Below are 27,364 nucleotides of genomic sequence, written 5' to 3' on the forward strand. Positions count from 1 at the left end.
AATAACTAGGGTCAGGTCTCAGCAGCCTGAGCAGGACTATGTATCTGCTTCAGGAGGAACTTATTTGCTGAAAGACTTGCATGACCTAATATATACCAGCAGGAACTGGGAGGTAGCTCTTGGTGTTAGACTGGGGGTAGCCTAAATGAGTCTGGACAAGGGAATGTTTAACGGGATGGCACTCTCCTGTGGTTAAGGATTTAACATCCCAGAGGTGACACCTGTGACTGGTTTTACACTGCTGGGATTTCTACCCACCTCCAACCCTCCCCCAAAGCTTGGATGTTATAATGGCTTTTACAAGCAAGGTATAAATTTTAGAACTATATTAGCAGCTGTAGAGTTCAGATGCTCAACAGGGTGGGAGCAATCTTATAGGCACATTCTTAGAGAGAACTCACCAGTTTTTCTGGGTGGTCTCAGAGGACACATCCTTCACTAAGGCAGTAAAGAAATGCATTTGAGAAGAGTGAATCATTTAAACTCAGCATCAGCTGTCTTCTGTAGGCCAAGAGTGACAATAGGAGATGCCGCAAGATAGGGCTCCCTAGATGGAGATGAGACACGAGAATTGGCACTTGTTTAGGGGCTAGGTGAATCTAATTATAATAGGCAGCAAGTCTGGTGTAGTCAGCCAGTGTATCTTGACATACAGGGATCTTTGACCATGGCTATTAACACCATCATGTTCATAGTGGGTGAGGAAGATGGGCAGCTGACTTGAGCGCTTGACTTGTAAACAAAAGCCAGTAAGAAGGATGGTGTTGGCTAGCCCTATGTGAAATCATAATCCTTCACACCAGTTTCTAGATCTAAATCAATTCTCAGACCCATAGCCCACTGCTTGAAGAAACTAGATCCCATTGAAAGATGGCTCTAGAATACCACTGTCAGAAGTATACACAAGAGTATTCCACCAATCCTTTGCCCAAGGAATTCTGTTTTCATTTACTAGAAATGTATCCTGGGGAGCCAGAAGAGGCTGTGGATTTAAGGTCCAGGGTGAAGCATGGAGAGACTCAATGTGATCTTCATTGCCCAGAAACAGGAGCCAGGTAAGTGTTATGCAGTTTAAGGCAGTCTGAGTCCAGTGGGTCCAAAGAGACCTGCTCCCTGCCTCCTTAAACTGTTGTTTGAAGTTCCTCAGTACATACTTAGGATAGACTGAATCTGGCAGGACTCTTGGTTTCTTGGCCTGTATTTACGCAATAAGGAGGAGCAGTTTTGGGGGCTTGGACTTAGTGCTTCCTAAAATACTGGTTTCCAAGTAATATTAAATTCTTCTAGCACTGATCCTTTATCACATTTACAACCTCTTCACGAACATGCATCATGGTAAATATTGACAGATAATATAGATCTGATATCCCCAATTGCAGCTGCTTTGCTTAATGCAACATCTTCAATATCAATTTGATATTCACTTCATAGAGCTTACATGAAGTCTGATCAACATTTTCTTTACAGTCTTCATTAAAGGTAGTTTACACTTACATGGGAAGAACAACAGGACAACTTCACAGCCTTGCAAGTCTTAATGCTTCTGCTTTTACTGTGTAGACTACAGAAAGTTTTTATTTTATTTTTTGAGACAGTTTCACTTTTGTTGCCTAGGCTAGAGTGCAGTGGCACGATCTCGGCTCACTACAACCACCACCTTCTGGGTTCAAGTGATTCTCTTGCCTCAGCTTCCCAAGTAGCTGGGATTACAGGTGCCCACCATCCTGCCTGGCTAATTTTTGTATTTTTAGTAGAGATAGGGTTTCACCATGTTGGCCAGGCTGGTCTCAAACTCCTGACCCTCAAGTGATCCACCTGCTTTGGCCTCCCAAGATGTTGGGATTACAGGTGTGAGCCACTGCCCTGGCTGACTACAGGACTCTTGATCCCCTTGGTACAAGACATTATGCTGATCCTCTGTATTGAAGATGTCATGCTCATTGGACTTGATGAGGAGTGGCAAGTTCTCTGCCTGCCCTAGAAAGACATACATGCCAAGGGAGAGGACCCCTATAAAAATTCAGGATGTTCTCACATGTGAGACTGATTCTAGTCACATGATGCATTTCATAACATTTTTAAGGTTAACTGATTACTGCATCTTGTACACCCCTCTGCCATTATCAAGAAAGTACAAGATTCAGTGAGTTGTCAGGTTATGCTGAAGGCTTTTGGTTTCAAATGGGGCCCGAAGCAAGCAAGCTCCTTAAGAAATGCAGGTTGTGCCATCTGTTCTTTCAACTTTGTCCATATAACACAACTAGTCCAATGTTGCAGAGATCTCTCTGGTACTAAAGGTGGCATAGGAGGATTAATTAGCAAGCCACAGTATGACCCTCAAATTTCTGGAAGTCTTACCACCTGTAGTATAGATTTAGCCATAAGATACCTTCTAACATACTGCTAGTAGAGACAGAAGGCTGACTTTGGGACATTGTGTGACTATCTAGAGCTGTCAATTATGAGCTAGATTTGGACAGACTCAAATCATAAGGTTGGGTGGGCACAGTGGAAGTCACTCAAATGAACACAGTATTTAGTGGAGTATGAGGTCTTGAGGGCACACATACAAAGCAGGCATCCAGACCTCATGTCACCTGCCTTTTTACCCACCCCACTCAGTTCATACATATTGTCTCAGGGGAAACAGTTTTCTACAGTCAAAGAGGAGGGAAAAACCCAACTCTAATTTCAGATGTGTCAGCCCAGTGAAGGTGCTGTTGCTACATTACAGCTCTACTATGGAAAAATCCCTGAAGAACAGTGATAAGGGAAAATTCTATTGGACAGAGCTTCAAGAAGTTATCTAGTTTTGTATCGAGGTGACCCAAGTTAAGGATATGCAGGGACTTGTAGGCACAGAGCTTTGCTTCAGGTGCCTGAAAGGAATGAGATGGAATGAATGGATACCAAGGTCTGAGAAGGAACAAGCAGTTGGAACTATAAAGTGACAGAATCATCTGTCTCATATTACTCAGAAGTCATCCAAAAATACCGAAGATAAACAGGTTGACACTTGTCCATTTGAAGCCAGCCAGCCTCTGCCCTTGACTACCCTAGTGGCTCAAGTTACCCATAAATCAGATATTAATTGTGGCAGGAATGGAAGCTATGCATGGACCTGACAGTATGAGCTTTCACCAAGACACTTCCAACTATTGCCACTGCTGAATAGCCTATAAGCAGCACCAATTTATATCTTTATAGGAAACTCTATGGCACCATTATTCAGATCGAACAGCCACTTGGAGACAAGTTGAATACTGGATTCCTTCTACCCTAGGAGCAGTGATTCATCTTTATTGGAAATATTTGGAGTATGGGCTCACTTCTGGCCCAGTATTCTGGCCAACAGCACTGTCCAAGGACTCATTCACTCAAGTGACATGAAATATCAATTATGTAGCATTGTCTCCAAGGAATCGATTCTATAGTGAACAGCTGCAGAATAGGCACATGACTAAGGGAGCTACTGGTCCTACCAGATTAAAGATCTTAAAGCCTAGCAAGATATTAGAATGGTATCTTAAAAAGCTAAGACACCAAGGAGCCAACTTAGATACAATTCTGCAACACTGAAGCACAAATGAAGTATATACTTTAAACCAATGACTATTATGAAGGCCTGTCCCCAGTAACTACAGTTTGTGGGACTGGGAGGCAAAGTGTGGAAGGAATATCTCCTTTCTACCATACTAGACCAATCTGAAGTATTTGTACTTCTTTACCACAAACCTTTAAGTTCTGTTGCACTTGAACTTCTTGGTTCCCTGAAAGGGAAGTGAAAGGAACGTCTCTACAGGAGGCACAGAGAGGCATCTACTAAATGTGAACTGATGGCAGACTGGCAGGCGAAGAAGGACTTAGTATGTTGGGAGGAATAGCTTACTTATAAGATTGCTGCTGCACACTAGGGATAAGTCTGTCTGGAAAATAAAAGGATGCTTCTTGGTGCATCTGTTTTGGATAACTCAGTAGGTATTTGCAGTGACTATAAAGACAATGTATCAGGGCCCAATTCTTTTGGAACAGGAGTCTTTGGGTTATCCCAAGAGGCAAGCAACCCAGGCCAGCCAAAGTACAAACAAGAAGTAAATGGAATGTGAAGTGGGTGAGAATAAAGGAGGGAGATTAGTATTCATCATTATCTCAAGACAAACTTGAACAGGGCCTGCAGCTCATCCCCCTCCTCATCCTGCTGTCATTTTGTTAAGCACCTCTGCTTCTCTCAGTATACCAGATTCAAAGATGTAAATGACAGGACAGCCTGTCTAGTCTTAGACTAAGGTGTCAGTAATATCAAACAAACTTGAAGTCCAGACTTATTTTCATGACCACCTTTAAAATTAGTAAGTCAGAATCTATTTCCTAGGTCTGCTTGGTTACACCATGGGTTGGCACAAGAGTAATTGCCATTTTTGTCATCATTTTTAGTAGCAAAAACTATGAAAGCACTATGTATGAAATTATGTATTTAATACTATGTTTTTGTTCAATGCTATTTAATATATGTGTATTTTAGTACTATGTATGAAAAGGAGGGAAAAACGCAAAGTTGTTTTGTGGCATGGTTCAAATTCATGTTGACTACTGACATTCTCTAGAAAGGCTACCACCATGGTTTAGGGACAGGATTGCATTACGTTTTGCTCACTTGGATGGGGGTGCTATCAAAGCCATACTTCACCTCAGATTCATGAGTTTCTAGAAGTACAATTGCTGGTTTGAAGAATGTAGAGATTTGTTACAGCAAGTCATCTAGACATTTGTCCCTTTCCTGCCTTTGGTTATGAAGTTCTACTAGGCCATCAGCACAAGTCTCCAATTAACTAGTGGTAAGTTAGTCACTAGCAAGACTTGACTTCCCTACCACACAAAGTCAAACCCGGGTAGATAAGATCTATAAACCTTGAAAGAACCCAGATAAATGGGCCAATGATGGAACTAAGCTCACAAGTAGAACAAACAAGACTCTTTGCATCCTTGTCAACATGAAAATTCTTAGTGAACTCAGGTCCAGTAACTTGTTAGAAGTCAGTCCTTGCTCTTAGATTTAAACCCAGGTCAGTGACTGGTTATTGGCAACTACACAAATCCTGCTTTTGAACTTCGTGTTTACCCTGTGCATGTCAGCCTGACTGATACATCTATTAAATGTGTTTGAGTCAATTAACACTTTGTCTTCCCTGAAGTGGCAAGGTGCTCATGAAGTCAGGGTCAAACAGTGTGCCAGAAACCACGAGTAGTTGCCTCAATGTTTATTCTTCTGCAGTAACATTTATTCTAGACAGATGATGTGGGCCCATGAAATGCCTTTGCATTTTGTATTGTGCGTATTCCCTCAATCATTGCCTAGCCCCTAGATGGCCAATTCCAAGAAAGTAACGAGTTGAGATCATGAAAGGGGCCTTAAGCTTTCATTATGCAGATAAATATATGCTTCAGAACATTCCTGAGACAGAGCTAAGTAATCTAACTTTTGCTAACTCTAGCTTTTTAGCTCTTTCCCCAGAAAATGACCACTAGCTTTCAAGATATAAAGGGACTGATATTTTGACTACTGACTCCATGGCACCAAGATCTTCCATTTGCCATGGAAGTTTGACATCCATATTTGTCTACCTGCTGATCCCCTGACCTTCACTCCCTCACACAGTTCACGTGTAATTCCAGTCTCCACATACAGCTACATTCCTTATCCATCTGTTAAGAGCCTTAACTGTAGAGGGGCAGATTTGAGACTTATCTCCTATCTCCCAGGTGAGGTCACCCATAATAAAACCTTTCTTCCCTTGCAATACTTGTCCCAACACTCACTGGCTTTCTGTGCCTCAAGCAATGTAGCTCTGGCCAACCCCCTTTGGATGCATAATAACTAGACTACCATTTTTCCTAGCTGCTTGCAGCTAGCCATAGCCATATGACTAGGCACCGGTTAATGTATCTCTAACCACAAGTTGAGTCATTCCCTAAATGTATACTTTTCCTTTATTTCCCTCTTAATTTGGTAGACTTGTAACAGATAAAAGCCAGAGAAGTTACCTTGGATCATTAAGGTAGAAAATTTCTGGATCATCAATACCTCACATCCTCTGTGTCAGATTGAATTGCTCATGCTTGGACTGTTAGAGGAAAAAGTTTTAAGCTGCTATAGGTCTGTCTATTAGTATACCATCTTGACTGCTATAAAGAGTGTCTTCCAGGAATTGAGGAAAACTTGAAGGCCTCTCACTCTCCTCCAGGGGCAAAACAGACAGGCTTCTAAGAGCTGGTACTGATGGTCTGATTGAGTTTGGGGTGATAGCGATTTGTAATGAAATTAGTTGGGTGGATACTTTGAGACTCAAGGTTCCTCAGAAGAACCATCCAAAGTTCACTATGAGGAGTCCCAAGAAATCCAACCAGCACTGGGAAACCACTGCAAGTTAGCACCAGCACATCTAAGTCACAAGGAGCCCATTATAATACTTCACCCCTCTACAGCTGGGTGCTTGTCTCTCCTGCTAGAATCTGAATGAGATGTCATCCACAGGATAAGCCGTCTTGTTTAGCCATAACCATGAGACTTGGAGTCTGACGGTGGAAACCTGACAGTAATCACTTCAGCATACTCGAAGAATGACCCTCATGGCAATGTACTGACAGCAACAACCTAAGGGTTGTCATGTGGACATTGCCGGGGGAGCGTGCTAAGGGAGAGTGTTGTATAATTGCATGCTTTTTTAAACAAGCAGCGGCAGTTCTGTTGAGCCTGCTGCTCCTAGACCTCTTAGTAAGCTTCCCCTAAATATGCCCTACATATTGTCTGCAGAGGTAAGAAAATCCTGTAAGTGCCAAGACAATGGGATCAGGGCAAGGGAAATCTGGGGAAAATCCTGGGCCGACCATCCACATCTATTTGGGGACCAATGTGAGTAGGGAGATGTCCCCACAAAATGCTGAAGGGTCTGAAAGCTGTTGTAGGGAATGGATCCAAGTGAAAGATGCCTTCGCTGTGGCAGTCACAGTTGGCTGGATGTTCCTGACTGCACTTCAAGTAGCTACTGAAGTGGAGATTCTAGTACAGGCAAGGGTGTTTCAGCTACAAAGTCAACTGTAACTAGAAAGATGCCAGGTTAGCTCAAGCTGAAATGGAGACTACTGTTTCCACAGGCAGGAACAGGGTCACAGAATGTACATCCTAGTTTGGTGGGTAGACCATCTGAAGGGCCACTGAGAGCCATATTGATGAATCAAGAGCTATCATGATTAAGTTGTCCAAAGACCCTAAGCCCTCAGGACCCCATGGAGAGCTCTAGGGAGAAGAATGAGGACTGGGATGAGTTCATAGAGGTTTCCCATCTTATCTGTCCATCTGGTTGTCACCAAAATAAAAGTGGACCAACCGTACCCACGTAAGGTAGCACCGCAAGACCAGCCTGCACCTGAAAAATGGCAGCACACTAGTGTGGAGCTGCACTACTGTGGAACCAAAGCTGGGAAGGAGATTCAGGCAGAAGGGCAGAGTCAGTCACGGGGTGGTATCCATCTATGAAACATGGAGACTGAAGGTATTATGCTCTGGACTCGCACAATGGCATCCATCATGAACTACCTGGCCCTGAGGCAGGCATCTCTATGGTACCAATGAGGATCTGGCCATCCCCCAACAGGTGGCTGTGGGCTGCAAGGTGTCCTGGCCAAATGAGGGAGACATATCCTCATGTCTGTGTTGACTGGAGGAACTGCAGAACATCCTCAGAATTAGAGGATGGAGTGTGCTATCTCTGCCGAGCACTAGAGGTCCCAAAAATGCTTTCACTGCCAGAACAGATGCTACCTTGTAGTCAGCACCCAAATAATGGTATGGCATTGCTAGGGCTTATCCTGGACCTCTTGGGTGGATAACCAGTGTCTCAGGCAGCTGCCAACCCTGGGGGAAATGGAGAAACTGAGGGGTGTGTGCTACTAGTTAAGACAAGGGAGTCAAAGGAAAGGGGAAAGCCAAGGGGCCCATCAAGGTAACCCACCAACAAATGTGGTATGACCTGGTATTGGCAGGGACACCTACTGCTAAATAGCCTAATGCTGTTCTTGTTGGACTGTGGCAGCTCAAGCTAGAACAGAGCTTCAGTGAAGGAGCCTCAAGTTCAGCCCACTTCCCTTCCTGCAGAGGGGTGGCCAGCACCAGCCCCTTTAGGCTAGGATGTCAACCATAGGCCCCAGAATCCCAATAGCAGCAATGGTGGCTAGGGTGTCTGGGGACCGGTAGCCACATGAAGTACATACTGCTCACTTAGGCTGTGCTTGCCCCATTGGCTACTGAAGCTCAGTGCATTCACATGATAACATTGATTCCAAGGGCAACAGATGGTTATACAGGGTCCATGAAAGACAGGCTGAAGTATTACAAATTTGGAAATTGCTCCCAAAACCCTATTTAGTATACAAGGCATCCATCTCAGAATACATCTTGGGAATGGGTCTCTTAGGCGTGACCCATCTTGACAACCAGATGGACAGATAAACAGCAGCTGGTAAATTCTGACAAGGAGTTAGGGTGGTGAAGAATATGATCAGGATGAAAAATAAAATAGACACTGGTAGAGTTGCCATCCCTGCAGTGAGTAGGGTATTCCTGCAGTAGGATATCCACTGAAGCAATATTGCCTGCTGGGGAGGCATGATGAAATCCCAGGTACTTAAGGAGTTAAACCAGATAGGCATAAAGCCAGCACACAGCTCACACAATGGCCCTGTATGGGCAGTGTGGAAGCCTAATGAGACATGGAGAATGATTACTAGGAATTAAATAATCCACTTCCCCCGCCCATGTATGCATCTATTCCCAATATCACCACCATTCTGAAGAGACTAGGAGAGGTGCTTGGCTCATACCATTTTATTAAGCTAATGCCTTCTTCAGCACCCTCAATGGCCCACTGCATCCACTTGGGAAGGCAAACAATGGACCTTTGCCATCTTTCCCCAAGAATGTTTACATAGCATCACTGTCAGTCTAGCTGCCACAGACCTCAGTGAATTGACCACTATGGAGAGGGCACATGTTCTCCATTACATGGAGAATATCTTGCTACCTTCCAAGTCTTTTTTGAACTGGGAACTGCAGCCTTCACCTTGCTCTTACTTGGCAAACAGCATGGAAAGTCAACACAGTCCAGGCTCCAGGCTTATCGGTCAAAACTTGGATGTCATCTTGTCAGGTAAGACTCAAGTTATTCTGCCTGCCATTACGGTTAGGGTGCAGGCCTACCCACGTCCTACCAATGAAGCAGTTACAAACCTTCTCAGGCCTCCTAGGGTATTGGAGTCTTTTTAGTCCCCCCATTGGGCCCAATTCCTTAGGACCCTAATACAGCTTAGTCAAGAAGAGGGCCTACTGGGACTGGTCCACCAAGGAGAATGAAGCCTTTGAATAAGCCTCTGAATACAAGCCTTGGGAGTTCTAGTGCAGAGACAGCCTTATGAATTGAATGTAGCCAGATACCCTCAGGGGTATGGGTATCGACTATGGCAAAGGCAAGGACAAAAATGCGTGCCTTTAGGATTCTGGTCCCAAATATGGAAGGGGGCTGAAGTTGTACTCAGTGTAACACCTCTGCACTATGTTATGCCTTACCATAAGTGGAGAACATTACAGAGGGGCTCTCAGTGCCAGTACACACCCAAATACCCTATAGTAGGTTGGCTAAAGGAGACCTTCCAGAAACCAAAGCCTGGGAATGCCCAGACACACGCTGACCAAGTGGCATGCATACCTGCAACAGGAGCACATGGGCTAACACCTCCTTGAGTACAGAGCTCCATTTGGAGCTCGGCCCTGTCACCTATGTGGCAACTGAAGATTTTCGATGAAGGCCCACTGGACCTCCAGATGCCATGTTTTGTACAAAAGGAACAGGGCCCAATGCCTAAGCAGGCCTGGTACATAAATGACTCATCACAAGGCAATCCTTGCACTTGGACAGCCATGGCCACCAAGCCGTCCACTGAGAGTGTCTGGCTTAATACAGATAAAGGACATAATAGCCAATGGGTTGAGCTGCAAGCTGCCTCGATGGTCCTCTATGAGGCAGACCTAATAGCGCTGTGCCCTGATAGCTGGGTCATCTTCCAGGACCTCAAGCATGTGGCTACTACCACGTGAAGTGCAGGATTGGATGGTAGTGGGCCATCCCCCTTGGATTGCTGACATGTTGAAGGACGTTTTCCGTAACAGCTGGGGGACACATAATGGTCTATCATGTGAATACCTACATTGCATCTACACCACCTGGAAAACCAGCAGGTAAGTTTGCCATCATTCATTGAGGAAGTCACAGAAGATGTAACCCACTGGCTATGTAGGACAGGACATTAGAGACAACATACCCTTTGGGCCCTACCTAGAGCATGAGGCCTGCCACGATGACATGAAAACATGCTACATGCCTCTTAGTGTCTTACCCTAGCACAAGAACACACAAAGCTCTTGCCACATGATACTGGACAGGCCACTTAGGGCCAGAGCCCAGTGCAATGGCTACATGTAGGCTACATAGGACCTATGCCTTTTGTGGCTGCCATCATGCCTTGACTTTTGAAGACATCTACATGGGGCTATTGCAGGCATATTCCAGCAAGCATGCCAGAAAGACAGCCTCCACAAAAGGATGAGCAACTGTGTACAGCCTACAATGTCCTCACTAATAGTAGCCAAGGCATGAACTTTGATGGACAAAGTGCAGAAATCAGAGGAGTCCCTGGATATACACTGGCATTTGCACCTGCTGTACAACTCTACAACAGTAGGGCCGACTGAATGGATTGTCAAATCAACTCAAGACACTGGCTCTGGATACACTGCTTACCAGTGGCCACCTGCACCCTAAACGTGTGCATTCTCATCTCCAGGGTGTGTACACCAATGCAAGGACCTGATACCACTATCAGGATCCAGATGGACAGCATAATAGACAGCATAAGGGACAGTATCCCTTTGTCCCAACCTGGGACTCAAGGTAAGCTGTTATTGCCCTTGCCACAGGACCCACCCTCAAGGGAGTACATTACATGGTCCTGGAAACGGTAAACCAGCACCCCATGATTTTTCAATCTGGCAGCAGGGAAGGTCCTACCACCAGATATCCAGGTCCCACCTATTTTATACTATACTCACCCTCATACTTCAAAAATAATGTACCTTGGTTCTGTCTTATATAAGAGAAGGATCCTGTTTATGGAATGTCCCCATTGTCTTCCTCCTGCAAAGTGCCAGAGGCGGGCCAAAGAACAAAGGGTGCAGTATCATCTGCTCTAGCCCACCATGTATAGCATACCCCATGGTGGGAAATGTCATCCCATCAACACCAGACATTTTCCATCTGGTGTTGTAGACTAGGCACCAGGTTGCTGCCAGAGGTGGTGCTCTATCCACACAACTTCGCGTTTTGCTAGATGGTCATGATTTGTCCTTTCTTGACTAAAGACCTCACCTTCCACCCATAGATAGTATGCAGGAAACCTTTGGGCACAGGAGGGTCTCTGCAGAACAAAACTGTCTACCATCAAGATGGGATATTTTCTTAGCATGGGAGCAAGTTACTATTATCCCCACTGTGGGGTATGCTATATATGGTGGGCTAGGGTGGATGATACTGCAGACATGGGTAGTGGGGTCATGCATCCTTCTTTGTAAAGTCACATAGCCCTGGACATCAAAACCCCGCCTAGGATGGAGGCTGTGCATTCATTGAAGTTGACTGTCGGGTATATATTCCTGATTGCACTCTCAATATAACCCAGGCCATGCGGGTCCTAGAATCAGTCTTACAACCCCAGAACTGCATGGTTTGATCAACTCCCAAATGCCTGGAAAGAGTTTCCGTATAGTCTGATTACATTCATTGTATTGCTGCTCAGGCATCTGGCCACAATTCTCTTCCACATACCTGGCCCCAGGGAAGTCACAGGACAGTGTACAACTATGAGGGTCATTCAAGGGTATGCTGAGGTGGAGGTACATGGTAGACACCTGACAGCAACCAGCATACCCCCAAAACCGATCCTTATGGCAGACACACCTGACAGCAATAATTTAAGTGAGAGTTGTCATGTGGAGGCTGCTGAAGGGTGTTAAGTGCTATCAAGTTCATGCTTTACACGTGGTTGCAAGTTTTCCTTCCAGCCAACTGCCACTGGACTGCCCTTTAAGTTCCCTCAAATCCTATGTTTTGTTTGCTGGCTCTTGGTCTCTGGCTTCTTGAACCTTGTTGGTTTGACTGTGTCCCCACCCAAATCTCATCTTTAATTGTAGCTCCCATGATTCCTATGTTGTGCGAGGGACCTGGTGGAAGAATCCTGAATCATGGGGGCAGTTCCCTCCATAATGTTCTCGTGGTAGTATGAGATATGTTTTATAAGGGGCTCCCCTCTTCTCTCATTCTCTTGTCTGCCACCACATAAAACATGCCTTTCTTCTTCCCTTGTCTTCCACCATGATTTTGAGGCCTTCCCAGATACATGGAACTGTGAGTCCATTACCCCTTTTTCTTTATAAATTATCCAGCCTCAGGTATGTCTTAGTAGTGTGAAAATGGGCTAACACAAACCTGGTACCATCTCCACTGAAGTTAGGGGTCCAACACAATACTGTCTCACTTTCTAGAGGACACACTAACAAAGAACAAGCTCGAGTTTGGCTTCCCCAGATTGTCCAGCCGATGGACCACAAGTCAACTAAGACTTTTTTTTTTTTTTTTTTTTGAGATAGTTTGCTCTGTCACCCAGGCTAGAGTGCAGTGGTGCAATCCTGGCTCACTGCAACCTCCACCTCCTGGGTTCAAGCGACTCTCCTGCCTCAGTCTCCCAAGTAGCTGAGATTCAACTGAGAATTTTGACCTCACTAGGAAGTTCACTGTGGCTATGCTAGCTCCATTAAGGTACTTGATTGAGTCTGCTGCCAAGTAGCACCTGGTCCTGTAATGGAGACATCCACCTCAGCAGGACTGTCTCATCAAAATGCTTTATCCCATCACTTTCCACTTCACCCCATATTTTAGAGTTGATATAGATACCTGACGATCTACCTGGTGGCTATTAAAGTAGGTACAAGATTGGATACGACCATGGGAAGGTAACCCTAACCAAAGGAAAGTTAGAAAATAAAAGCTTCGAAGTAACTGGTAGAGGAGAGTGGGGAGAAAGCTGATCTAGCCACTGTGTCTCAGACTCTGCTTTGAGAAACCAGCAAAAGCTTGGTGTTCCAGTTTGAGGACATGATCCTAAGGAACAGGAAGATTAAAGACAGAGGGAAGGCCACTCTAAGTCTGCATTATGGAGTTGGCCACCACTATTAGGAACTCCAGTGTCATCCCAGAAGTGATAGCCTTAGAGGAAACATCTCAGATTCAGATGATAGAAGGATGCATTATCAATTGGCTCCCAGCTCCCATCCATCAAGTTTGGCCCCACGTGCCCAAACTTCCAGTGGGAAGTGAAAGCAGCCCAGTGGATCCCCAAGATCATCCCATGCCTACAAATTGGAGGAAAATCCTGGGGCAGGAACTGGGAGGTAGCTGGCATGAAGCCCAGTTGAAGTGCTGTTGGGTTATACCAGCAGCTGTAAACGGACAGAGGCAGTGAGGAAGAGGGGATGTGAAGTGGCACATAACAGGTGCAAGCATCCCAGACAGCATGAGAAAGGAATGTAGTAAGACATCCAAGTCAAATCACCCAGGTACCAGAATAGACATTTTCTATTCACAGGTTTCAGCTGGATTTTACTTAATCCAGTTTTTTAAAGAAACATGCCTAATAGTGGCAGAAGTGTTGGAAACAGGATTAGCCAAAACATACCTGTTAAGTACTAAGAGGGGTTAAAAATTGAGCAAAGACAGACCAAAAGCATTAAGCTGTGGCAGAATGGTATGATTTTTAGAAGTGCATCTTAGTGGATTATAGATTTTGTTTAGGGTATAAAGTGAGAATTCCTATAAACTTCCTTAAGAGACTCAAATATAAGCTATCAGAGTCTTGAAAAGAATGATTCACTAGGCCTAATGTAGTGAATACACAGAAATTCACACCCTACAAAGATGCATTCTTGTCTCCACACTATTGATAGGGCTTGATTATGAGCCTTTGTACATCTTTTTGCCAGTGCTGCTATTAAGTTGGATGGGATTTTTATTCTTTTCGGGTTTTTGATCTTTGCTATTGCCAGCACAAGATCTGAAATACTAACCAAATCTCATAGCCAACACTGGTCTTGCCCTTAGTTATCAGCCTTACTTAGGACTGAAATTTTGACCCATGGCCTCTTCATCTAGAACCCCCTCAGCCCCACCGACACCTGCCCAGCTTGGGTGAGGCTATCCCTGCTCACAGCACTACTGCCAGAATTGATTGACCATTAATCTTTTGGGTTTCAGGTCACCTTGACATCGCCTGACTTCTTAGTAACACAATGTTCAGCTTTGGATGTAACAGAGCTTCCAAACACTGGACTAAAAACCTTCACACAATATTCATTGCCTCAGATTCCCCATTTGACTAGTCTTATGGAGAATTTTACAACTCCCCATAGGAGCAGAGAGCTGATTATCCTAGTAGTCGTGAGATCTCTCCATACAGTATACAGGCTCCAGAGGCCAGGTTCTCCCTGAACGATGGGGAATTTTGTTAGGCTATGCTGAATAGTAAAGCACAGAATTCAGGGAGAAAACCTTGGAATACTTGTAGACCAACTCCAGATAACTTTCTAGAAGATTAGAAGATGACTTCTGCTTTAAGCGCATCTTACCCGCCAGTATGAGACCTATTTCCATGGTAGCTGGAATTTAAGATGGAAACCATACAACTAGTTCAGGATGTATGAATTGAACATATTCATTCTTTTGGGCATAAAGGCATAAGACAAACAGCTCAGGTGATAAGACTAATGCTTTCGAGTCTGTTTGAAGTGCTAAGAGCCCCTTACCATTCATCTTAGATGAAAGTGAAACGAATGAGTATGAAGCCCATTACTCCTCCATCCCATATAACGCCAAGCATAAATCTGCCAGAGTAGACCATCCCTTGAGTGTAGCACATTCAAGTGTTTGGCCAACACAAACCAGCTTTAATTACTGTAGTTCCCAAAATTGCAGTTCCACTTAGAATCTAGTTTGACAGTAATCGACCTTTCCACACGCTCATGTGGGCAGTAACAATAGTGAGCTGGTTTTTGTGTTTGCAACCAGGGTCAAACAGCCATCCTGAAATCTACATGACATACTGTATGACCATGTCCCGTTCCTCAGAAGACTGATGGCTGGCCTCAACTCTAAGTACAAAAGCCTTTCGATCTACCTTCTTACCTCATATGCCTGCAAAGTCTCAAACTGACTACATGCTGTACATAGGGTTCCCCGTGATAGGAGTGACCTAAAGTATTCAGACCAGGGCAGGTTTATGTGATTACCTACCTTGAACACTGTAGCAAAAGCTGCCAGTGCCAGCCCATATCCTGTCATCTCATTGCCATTTTGATGTCTTTATCAGGAAAGTCGCTTATCTGCAGAGCTTGAGCCCAAAATGCCTGGGAAACTTACATTTCCCTGTGACATTCCCATTGAATGGCATACTGAGATTCCCGTCCATATCACCTCAATTTCTCAACCTTAAATCCAGCTAAGACAAGCCCAACCATAAGCGTGCTGACCCATGGAACTTTAAACTTGCTGCAATAGTTTGAACTGGACATTCTACTCCTTTAATGCTTTGTCTTTTATAAACTCTTGTTTTTGTCACCAAGTTATCTCCTAGACCCTTTCCAGAGATTTTTCCCTAAGCTTATGGGCTTTTACTTTGTTGTGTGAACTTAGCAGTTTGAACATGCTAAGTTTTCTATGTATTTGCCCCTGAAAACAAGTTAGAGATGATACCCAGAGGAACAGGTGTTCACTTATGGTCACCAGTTCTATAGGATCCTAGTCTCCTTGGCAGCCTTGGGTCAGAAATAGCTCACTTACAACTTCCTTCACAGCAAGATGGGAAGGGAGTAGAGGAGAGAACTGAGTATGTAAGGGTTGGGCTTCTAGATAATAGAATTTCCTCCTGCCTGGTGATTTAACAACTCCAATACTCCAGGGGGCAGTAACTCTGGAGGAGGTTGGTTAATTATTGCCAGGCTGAGGAATAAAGTTTCCCCAAGACCCCAGTTTTCTGGGCTGCATTTCATACCAATTAAAAATCTAATCCAATGGGACCCCTTACCCAGCAAGTTAACATGAACTTTGATGAACTGATGCTTTTAATAGACTTGCATGTTATGGACTCGGCCACAGCTGTAAACTCCTCCTCCTCAATTAGGTCAGCAAGACTAGATCTGGGGACATGGGCCATTGGCACAAGGTGGGACAGAGCAGTGAGGGTGGAGGAAAGTAGGGAGTTAGGAAAAGCACTTTCAGGGGGCTCGTTCCTTTTTTTGACCAACTTTTTATGGTTAGCAGCAACTGACTGGGAGTCAGTTATGCTGTAAGATTTCATTAATTGTGTTTTAAATGCCAGACACTGGGGATAAATGACTTATTCTTTGGAAGCTACGAGTTTTATAGGGGAAAAAGCCTCCAGTAGCCCCACATACCCTCAAATACACTTATTTGTGCCCTAGACTATGCCTCATTTCTCTCCAGCTGCACCTAGGAACTAAAGCTTTGTGTCTAGAATGTTTTGGTTAATCACTTGCCCCTCTCAGGAACATTTCTACTTTAAGTTATGATCCAGCCATAGAGCCCAGATAGAGAGCTGGAGTATGAGACAAATGGGGCTAATGGAGACAAACCACCGTAACATGTTGAGAGTCACATGGTATTTAAGAAACGGCTTGGGCGATACTCTAGGATTTGACTCCTGCTTCCCAACACAAAACAGACTTTGACAGAAGTGCCACAATGGATGAAATTCTAAGATGTACTATTTTCCTGGCTTATGATTTCTAATGGAATTTTAACAAGTATTTATGGTATAGCTGTAATACCAGCACTGTGGAGATGGAAGAGGATATACAAAAGGAATAGAAACTCTGGTTAAAAGAACTACCATCTCTAGTCTCAAGGATGGCCCTATAAAATATAGACTATTTGGTTGCTTTAATTTCAGAGCCCTCTCTAGAAATTATTCCAGGGTTTAAGCCCATGCAGACATCAAAAATTTGGGTGGATAAGACTGGGGTAGCTCATGGAATTCCAGATGTCAGACTAAGTAGCTTTAACACTGGCCCCTATTTTCTGAATCAAAAAATCAGGACTCTAGGGTTTGAAGTAGTATGTTCACTCCTACTACAACTTCAGGCCATTCCTTGTTATAAAACTTGTTCAGGCACAGAAGCAGCTCTGACCACCAACCACCTCAAGGGGGTAAGATTATGACGGAAACTATCCCTCATTTGGTGGTGGGGAGGGGGTTGGAGGTTTTAGATGAATTTTAGGTAAGTCCCTAAATAAAGGATCTAGTAAATTATCCAAAGATGATCTTGGAAAAAAGACAGTGGAACATCCTCCTCCTTGCTAACAGAAAAAATTGGTGACTCGAGTGCCTGAGCTTTCTGGAGCTAGGCTGTCTTTGCTGTAGGCAGGTAACACTGTAAATACAAAATGACAGGCTAGGTCCAAAAAAAAAAGAGAAAGTGACCCTAATTTTATACAGTCATTCAGAAGTGTCGTGAATATTTCTACAGTGATGGTTAATATTGTGTCAACTTGTTTGGACTGAAAGATGCAAAGTACTGTTTCTAGGTGTGTCTGCGAGGGTGCCAGAGGAGATTTACATTTGAGTCAGTGGGCTGAGAGCAGGCCCACCCTCAATCTTGGTGGGCTCCAGCCAACAGGCTGCCAGTGCGGCTACAAAAAGCAGGTGGAAGAAGGTGGAAAGAGCTGACTTTCTCAGTCTTCTGGCCTTTTTCTCCAGTGCTGGATTCTTTCTTCCCTCAAACATGAGGCTCGAGGCTGTTCGGCTTTTGGATTTCCCACCAGTGGTTTGCCAGGTGTTCTCGGGCCTTCCACCACAGACTGAAGGCTGCACTGTCCACTTCCCTGCTTGGAACAAGCCAGTAGCTGCTCAGTCCAACTTGGGACTTCACCTTGTGATTGTGTGGATCAATTCTCCTTAATAAACTCCCTTTCATATACACCCATATCCTATTAGTTCTGTCTCTGTAGAGAATGCTAACACATCTATTCTGTGCTAGACTGCCTCCCTCCAACCACCCTCAGCGTTCTGTTCCTTGAATTTACCCTACTCTTTTCCTTCACAATCAAGGCAGCTTGTGAACAAGTATTTACGGTATAGCAGTGTGGTGGTCCTTTCTATGGGTGGAAAGGCTGGGAGGAAAAGCAGTATCAATAGGAAAGTGAGAGAATGCCCCCTGCACCTTCCCGATAAAATTTGTTGCCCATTCCACTCAGCAGCTTCCCTAATAATTCGCTGGGCCAATCATTTTCCACGAGCTCTGCCTCATGCTCCAAATGTCAGAACTGTAATTACTTCTCCCCTCCAAGAACCCTGACATTTACAGAACCCAATTATGAGCTTGAGCTCACCTCCAGCAGTCCAGACGGCTCCCAGGAATCCCCCCACTCATTCAAACATGCATTTTCTGAGCACAAACATGGATCAGATTTATCAAAACATCAGTTAACAGTGCCCTGCCGGGCAGAGCACACAGGGACTGCTCTAACACCGAGCGATTTGTGATTAACAGGTTACACCAATTAGGAGCCAGCAGCACCCAAGGGAGCTCCTTGGAAAGTTTCTCTCCTCCTCCTCAACATCTCTTTTTTCTGATTATGTAATGAAGGCCCAGTTATTGTTGAAACTCTAAAAATACAAATATGTGTAAAATGGAAAATAACCCCACATTCACCCTATAATTTTATCACCCACAGATGTGTGCTCAATATTTTGGTGTATTTTCCTTAAGCTGTTTTTCTAGACTCTTCCCTTCTTTGGAGAGTTTTGCCGTACCCCTGCCCCCCCACGCCTTGTTCACTCAGCAGAGCCCCTCTTTTGGAGCTTGAAAGGCAGAGGCGATGCGGCCCTGGGATCTGAGTCCTGATTTGAGAAGGATTTTCCTGAACTTCCAAGCCGGTCCTCTCTGTCGTTGCTGTCCAGGAAGGCAGGACAGGAGCTGAGGGACAGGAAACCCCGGGGGTGTCCATCCTACCCGGGACAGGACAGGTGGTCAGGAGCAACAGCCAGATCTCTTGGGTGGCCTCTTGGGGGCCACCTCCACCAGCGAGCCCTTCAGGCCATCTTCTTGCATCCTGAGTGACCTGCGTGATAGTGGCCAGGCATCAGTACTCCCCCTCATCTCCCAGGGCCAGCATGGAAGGGCCCATGGGTGCAGCTTGGGGCTGGGAGGCTGCACCCGCAACCCCTACAGCAGCTCTGCCCCTGCCCTGAACTCCACGTGGGACCAGAAGAATTGAGTCACGGAGACTTTGACCTTCTCTTTCTGGCCTGTGTGCCAAGCCCTGTGCAAGACTCTGACTATGACAAAGAAGCCACCATTCCTTCCCTTGAGTAGTGAGAGAGAGACAGACAGGAAAAAGGGTGACTGCAACCCAGGAATGATGGGGAGACACACAGGGACTTCGCACCAGGTCTTGGAGGGATCTGGGGAGGAAGGGGATGGTGTCCAAGCTGAGACCTGAGCCATGGTCAAGGTTTGCCAGCAGAATGGGTGGGGGGGTGGGTTGCATCCCAGGCAGAGGGCTATGGTTCAGTGCCAAGAGAGAGCTTGGGGGCTGGGGAAGCAAAAAGACGGCCGTTCATTTCTTCATGATATATTTACTGTGTGCCAGAGGGAGCTCATCTGATCTGGCGCCCCTCATCCCTGACTCATTTCATTCATTTATGGAGCACCTAGGCCCCAGGTATGGGGAGGGGCTGAACAAAACAAACATGGCCCTGACTTCCTGGACAACAAGAAAACAGATAAATGCATATATCATTAATGTGATATATGTGCTGTGCCAAGAAGGGCCATGAAGACACAAACGGGCTGTGACCCAAAATAGTGGTGGGAGGTAGGTGATCAGGGAGGGGGTCTCTGAGTGGCTGGAACTTAGTGTGTATGTGTGTGCATGTGTGTGTGAATGTGGATGTGTGTGAGAGTGAGTGTATATGTGTGTGAGTGTATATGAGGGTGTGTATGAGTGTGTGTTAGTGTGTACGTGTGTTTATGTGTGTATGAGTGTATATGTATATGGGTGTGTATATGAGTGTATGAGTGTGTATATCAGTATGTCTGTGTGTATATGAGTGTGTGTGTATGTGTATGAGTGGGAGTGTGTGTGTGAATGTGTGTGGGGGTGTGTGTGATTGTGGGTGTGAGTGTGTACTTCTGTGTGAACCTGTGTGTATGAGTGTGTAAGTGTATGTGTGTGGGGTACTATGAGAGTGTATGAGACTGTGTGTGTGTGCGTGTGTGTGTGTGTGTGTGTAGGGGTGGGGGAGAGATGGCACTGGAGACGCTGCAGGCCATTCCAAAGCATTTGGATTTTATTCTAAATCCATGGAAGCTACTAGAAGGTTGGGAGCAGAAGAGAGACACTCCTTTTCTCAACCTACTTTGCAAACGAGAAAACTGAGGCTTCAAAGCATTCGTGCCTGTGGGGAGTGATTCAGCGAATGGGAATGGCGGAGCTGGAGTCGGGAGACTCTCAGTGCAGTGCTCTCTCTCCCTCCTCAGACCGGTGAGCCCTGGTCTTTTTAACTAGGTGCTTCCCTGATCCATTTCCTCAGGATGGGCCTCCCCTTCCAGCCTGGGAGTCAGGAGTGGAGCTGGAGTTGTCCCAGCAGGTTCTGCAGGGGGTCGGGGGCGGGCAGCACTCACCTGGCCAGGTTTACCACAGGCTCCAGGATGTTGTGACCCAAGGCAGCACTGCACTCCCCAAAAGAGACCCCCAGCTCCTGCAGGCCAGACAGGGAGGGATATATGTGCCTTGGGGGAGAACACTGAGAGGCCAGGCCAGGCCTCACCACCAAAGTCCTAGCTATCAGAGTCCCAATGCGTCCCTAAGCCGACCTCAGTGGCGAGGCAGCCCCGTCTCAGTATGGGCCATGATCCCTGGCACTGTCCCTTCACCCTGGCTGGCCAAGGTGTCAAGGAATCCACTCCAGAGACATTTCACAGCCTTCAGAGTGACGTGGGAAGCCTGCATCCCAACCTGGAGAGATGCCTCTGGGAACATTTTATAAATGTTAGTTATGTTTTTTGATTTCAAAAATATTTAATTGGGGGGATATTGGAAGATACAGTATAAGAAGTACAAGCTCTGCCAGGCGCGGTGGCTCACAACTGTAATCCCAGCACTTTGGGAGACCGAGGCGGGTGGATCACAAGCTCAGGAGTTCATAACCAGCCTGGCCAACATAGTGAAACCCCGTCTCTACTAAAAATACAAAACATTAGCCCAGCATGGTGGCAGACGCTTGTAATCCTAGCTACTCAGAAGGCTGAGGCAGGAGAATCGCTTGAACCTGGGAGGCAGAGGTTGCAGTGAGCCGAGATCGTGCCATTGCACTCCAGAGTGGTGACAGTGTGATACTCCGTCTCAAAAAAAAAAAAAAAAGAAAGAAAAAGAAAGAAAGTGGAAGCTCAATATCTAAACCACTGTTAGCATTTGGATAGATATTGTCCTTCTGTTTTATACAACCCTTTCAGGGGGTGGAGGCTAAATGTCCTGCACAGTTAGGTTAAACCATATGAAATTGCTGTTTTTGGCATGCTCCAGTCAAATATCAGCAATTTCATATGTTTCAGCCTCACCTATATCTAGATTTGCAGCTGTTTATATGATTTTATATTACATTGTAAGCATTTCCCCCACACCCTTAAATATTTTTCCAAGACAGGATTCTGAATGGCAAATACTGACCTCTCATATGAACGTCCACAATTTAACCACCAATTGCTGCCAAATGTTTGTTCTTGTAAATAGTATTTGAAAACCCTCATATAAACGTGTTCGATTGTACATTACATGTGGGTATCCATTAGGTGTTCCTTTAGGGATTATTATTTCTGAGTCTTCCCTTAGGATAAATTGCTAGAGGAGGAATTACTGTGTCAAAGGGATAAGTTATTACTTTTAAGAAAAAGGCTGGGCATGGTGGCTCACTCCTATAATCCCAGCACTTTGGGAGGCCGAGGCGGGCGGATCACTTGAGGTCAGGAGTTCCAGACCAGCCTGGGCAACATGTCAAAACCCCATCTTTACTAAAACTAAAAAAATTAGCCAGGTGTGGTGGCTCATGCCTGTAATCCCAGCTACTCAGGAGGCTGAGGTGAGAGAATCTCTTGAACCCGGGTGGTGGAGGTTGCAGTGAGCTGAGATTGCACCACTGCACTCCAGCCTGAGCGACAGACCAAGACTCTATCTCAAAAAAAAAAAAAAAAGAAAAAAAATTCCCTTCAAGCCAGAGCTACAACGATGACGTCATGATTTATGAGAAATGGGAAGAGAAACAGGAAGGAAATACAGGATGGAAATGCCAGGAGGGACTGCGTGAGAGGTGGGGCGAGGAGTGATTTTTTCCTCTATTACTCTCCAGATTTTCTGGAATGTGGTTAAATGCTATTCATGAATAAATAGGATTCACTGTCTGGCAGTGGGGCTTTTGATGTAATCATCCCAAGGGAGAATTTGAGTCTTAAAATAGGAGAACTTAGAAGGCAGCCCATTAATTAGAGACCAGAGATAAAATTAAAATTTGATTGGGAATTTTAAGCAAAGCTTTTAAAACCTTTTTACTCTGAAGCTATTTCTTATGTAGGTGGGGACATGGTGTGGGAATGTGCTAATTCAACAGTGAGGTTCCGTGTCACGCCCACCACTGCAGGCTCGGGGGCGGGCTTAAGGCTGGTCTCCAGAGGCCAGGGCTGTGCGGGAGGCAGAGGCGGCCAGGCTGCTGTCCACTCTGAACAGGCCTTTGGCTGGGGCAGGGGCAGGAATGGGCAACGAGTCCTCAGCTGCCCAGGTCGGGTGATGCCTACCCACTTCCTGCCAGGGAGGTGTCTGCCCTGCCCACGCAGGGAGACGGGCTGATACCCAAGTGCCTACCTGGGCCAGCTGCTGCCCAGCTTCAGTGGGCACTTGCCGTTCCTCCTCACAGTCCATCTTGTTTCCCAGGAGAAGGATCGCCACCCCATCTGCCCCTGCATCCTGGGCACAGAACATGTCTCAGTCACACCTGCTGCATGCCAGGCCCTGGGCACATTTGCCCTCCTAGAAGCGGAAATGTGCCCCCCTCATGTTTCCCCTCTCAGGCCACATCCACTCCATAGCCTTCTCACCTGGACCCTTTCCCCGATCCTTCCTCTCTGCCAGTAAACATCTCACCTATTTTCCAAGACCAACCTTAAGAACACCTCTCCCAGGAAGCCTTCCTGGATTGTTCCTGCCCGTGCCTTCTCTTCCTGCCTGTGCTGAAAGTCCAGTGCTTGATTGTACAGGCTGCCCTGGTACATTTTCCCAATCATTTCATGAATAATAATAATAGTTTCTGATTAATGAGTGATTGCTATACCCCAGGTTCTGTGCTGAAAGCAAGGATATCAGTTCATCCTCACAACTCCCCTATGAGAGAAGTCAGGACACTGAAGTCAATTCACGTGTCCAAAGTCACAGAGTTGGGGTGGGTGGGATTCAAATCTAGGTCCTGTCAGACCTCAGTGCTCAGCTCCCCTCCTCACACATTACCTTATCCTGCTTCTTTTGCTAAACTAGAAACGTCCAGAGAAAAGACAGCATGGCTAGCTTCACACTCCTCTGCTGTGCTAGCACACACTGCGGAACTGCAGTATATACGCCTCGAGGAAGGATGCAGGGGAAAAACTAGAGGTGTGTGAACAGAGAAGTTATCGCCTGGAATGGTACTAGAACGACATTAGCCTCAAGTGTGAGAAGACATTACAAACAGAGCTGCCGGATGTAGGGAGAAAATGTGCATAGGATAAAGGAAGTAGTTTGGTTTGAAGGCTATACCATGTGGTTGTGGTTTCTTTGTACTACTGCATTCCCAGCCCATCCAACCACATGCCCTCAGTGGGTGGTGTCACCCTTATGTCTGTCATGTCACTTGTAGTCCTGGGAGAAAAGAGGGAGTGGGCAGGATTAAGGTCCCTCTTGACTGGGGGGACTGGAGCCAACCCCAGCAGCCATCTGCTCACCTGGAGACAGTCTAGCCAGTAGCGCACGTGGACAAAGCTCTCCTGGGAGGTGACGTCGTACATGAGCACCACCCCATCAGCCTTGCGGAGCAGCTGCCGTGTCATGCTGTGGTACCTGCCCAGAGAGTCTGCATGAGGCCACGCCAGGCATCCCGACCCCAGGCCCTGGCCTCTGCAAACTGGGAGAAGTAACCTATCCTACTTCTAATTCCTCCCACAGGGCGTGTCCGTACGCTTTCCTTCCCACAGTGTAGTTATTGTTGACTAGGTGACAGTTCTCATGGCTCAAATTTCAAAAGGTCTCGAGGAGAACTCAGTGAAAAGTCTCCTTCCCTCTGCCCCATCCTGGAGCCACCAAGTTCCCCTCCCCAGAGGCAACCAGGTTATCAGTTTCTTAAATATTTTTCCAGAGATATTTTCTGTATGTACATATATACACACACACACACACACACACATATATACACCCATACACATACATCTTTCCCTCTCTATTCTATATAAATACAGTGTAAAACATTCATCATACTCATTAATATTCAGTGTTCTGCACTTTGTTTTTTCCCAGTTAACAGGATGTCTTGGAGAAATTTCTGTATCAGGCGGGGCGCGGTGGCTCAAGCCTGTAATCCCAGACCTTTGGAAGGCCAAGGCAGGTGATCATTTGAGGTCAGGAGTTCCAGACCAGCCTGGCCAACATGGTGAAACGCTGTGTCTACTAAAAATACAAAAATTAGCTGGAATTTGGTGGTGTGCGTCTATAGTCTCAGCTACTCAGGAAGCTGAGGCACAAGAATCACTTAAGTCCTGGAGGAAGAGGTTGCAGTGAGCTGAGATCACGCCACTGCACTCCACCCTGGGTGACAGAGCAAGACTCTGTCTAAAAAAAAAAAAAATCCTATCAGTACATAGAGTCCTCAGTCTTTTTATGGCTTTATAGTGTTCTGTGGAGTGGATTGACCCTACTTTATTGAACTGGTTCCCTATTGATGGACACTTAGGTTGTTTCCTATGTTTCATAGCACAAGCGATGACACTATAAATGGTCCTGTCCCTTATCTATAGAATGAATTTCTAGAAATGGAATTGCAGAATCAAATAAGAGATGCCCTTTAAGTTTTGATCACTACTGCTTAGGTTGAAAGCAGAAAGGCAGCATTTTCAGAAGGACAGGTGATTGGGTAGCTGTCCCCTAATGACCACGTTGGGACACCCCTAATATAAGCCCTGCCAGGCTGAGGGACCACTGGCTGGCTCTGCTGCCCTCTCTCCCCCACCTTGGGCTTGACTCATCTCTCCTTCCCAGACCTCCTGAATCCTCGGGGGGCAGCTGCTTCATCTGTACATGGTTGCCTCTTGCCCGTGTCATTGCGGCTACTCTCTGTCCCTCTGCACCCCTGTGCTTAGCCTAGGTTCCTGCCGCCACTGATATAGACAGTGCCTGTTACCTCTCTTGGCCAGCCGTATCCCAGAGCTGCAGCACAAAGCACTTGTTGTCCACCAGCAGGGTTTTGACCCGAAAATCGACTCCTAGGACGCATAGAGAGGGGTGAAGCCTACTAAGTTGCCATCAAGGACTTTAGCCAAGGCCTGCCCCCATACACACCTGTCCCCTATACCTGCTGCAGTGTGATAGGGGCCTTGGCTGTAGGCTTTCCCTCGGCTCTGCATCCCATCCGTCCTCGAGGACCCACTTCCTCCAAGACCTCCCTGCCACACTGGCAGGGTGTGCCAACACGAGGCACCTTGTCTGCGCTGTGCACTCCTCAGGCCACCCAGAATACAAGTTTCATTATTTCATTTTTCCATTCCCTAATTATTTGTTCCATTCCATAATTATTGCATGTACCCTCCCCTGTCAACCAGACAGCAGGGGAGACAAGCAGCCCAGAGAGTCAGGAGTGCTGGCTTCAGGCCACCGCTGACTGGTTACAGGACCTTAGGCAAGTCACTTCACCTCTCTGAGCCTCTCTCTCCTAGTCTGCAAAGCAGAAAATTAGAAAAAGCCACACTGCAGGGTGGTTGGAGGATTAAAGTGCTGTTTTAGGTGAGCAGCCCCAGAGAACAGGCAATTCTGAACTGAAAAAAGGATACAACTTCTGGTGTGGGGGCAGGGCTTTTAAAGTCTCCAATTCCCTGCTTTCCTCATCTGTAAAATGGGGATTGGTATGGAAAATGCACATTCAAATATAACTCCGTTGGCTCTGATTCTCTATCTGGTCCTTTCCTCAAATGCAGGCTGGGTAGAGTTCTTATTTTGTGCAAAAGCGGGATGGGAAGGAGGGAGGGTGATGTTGGGTGGGGAAATAGGGACTCATGAAGCCAGCATCGTTTCCTGTGATATTTAAACCAGAATAGACGACAGCCAGCAGGGGGCAGCAAACCGCAGCTGGGATGGGGACAGGTCTAGACCAAGCGCTTGGATCTCAAGTATGCCCTGCAGGCTGGCAGTGTATGCAGGCTTGCTTTGTTTGTTTGTTTTTGTTGTTTCTTTTTTCACAATTGTGCAGCTTGTGTTTTTCTTGATTGATTTTTGTGGGAACTTCTTACCACATAATGAAGGGGGAGGCTCCATTCTAAGGAGGGCTGTTGTAAGGAATAAGACACGTATGGAAGACGCCTGGTGCATGACAGGCTGTCAGTAAACGGTAGCTTAGGTGATTAATAATGGTAGCCTTGGCTGGGTGCGGCGGCTGACACCTGTAATCCCAGCATTTTGGGAGGCCAAGGTCAGGAGTTCCAGACCAGCCTGGCCAACATGGTGAAAGTTCATCTCTACTAAAAATACAAAAATAAGCCAGGTGTGGTAGCACACTCCTGTAGTCTCAGCTACTCGGGAGGCTGAGGCAGGAGAATCACTTGACCCCAGGAAGCTGAGGTTGCAGTGAGCCGAGATCGTGCCACTGCACTCCAGCCTGGGTGACAGAGTGAGACTCCGTCTCAAAAAATAAATAAACAAGTAAAATAATGGTAGCCTTGTACAGCCTGTGAGCCCCCTCAACATCAGGCCACCCTGCTGTAGGCTTCTTCTTCCTGGGCGAACTGCATTTCTAACTAGCTCCCCAGGTAAGGATTCTTGGGCAAGAAAATTTCGAGGACCTGTCCCGGGCCTCTCTTGTCGGGGGCTGTCAATTACCAACTGGCCTATACCCCAGGTGCTGTGCTGGC

At 46.1% G+C, this 27,364-nt stretch overlaps 1 protein-coding gene and 1 long non-coding RNA gene across 6 annotated transcripts in view; one reads left to right on the plus strand and one right to left on the minus strand.

Annotated features, from left to right (window-relative positions):
• Positions 1–984: 984 nt before the first annotated feature.
• On the plus strand, positions 985–18,156 carry LOC135268386 (uncharacterized). The gene is made up of 2 exons (XR_010336732.1): positions 985–1,055; positions 17,929–18,156. It is a non-coding gene; the product is annotated as an uncharacterized LOC135268386 (long non-coding RNA).
• Positions 17,351–27,364, minus strand: part of RAB44 (RAB44, member RAS oncogene family) — a 35,538-nt gene continuing 25,524 nt past the window's right edge. For 3 of the 5 annotated variants that reach the window (XM_064361114.1, XM_064361113.1, XM_064361112.1), the window contains 3 exons: positions 25,645–25,726; positions 24,197–24,311; positions 22,443–23,189 (listed from right to left, as the gene is read on the minus strand). In XM_064361114.1, the coding sequence (XP_064217184.1) occupies positions 22,881–23,189; positions 24,197–24,311; positions 25,645–25,726 (506 nt within the window). In that variant the 3' untranslated portion in view covers positions 22,443–22,880. Of the gene's footprint in view, positions 19,293–20,857; positions 20,935–22,442; positions 23,190–23,384; positions 23,453–24,196; positions 24,312–25,644; positions 25,727–27,364 lie in introns of those variants that run through there. The other 2 variants (XM_064361115.1, XM_012461557.3) reach the window with 2 other exon arrangements.

This window comes from Aotus nancymaae, unplaced genomic scaffold, assembly GCF_030222135.1.
Source record: "Aotus nancymaae isolate 86718 unplaced genomic scaffold, 86718_ANA_hifiasm-v0.15.2.pri h1tg000040l, whole genome shotgun sequence".
In the NCBI taxonomy this organism is placed as follows: domain Eukaryota; kingdom Metazoa; phylum Chordata; class Mammalia; order Primates; family Aotidae; genus Aotus; species Aotus nancymaae.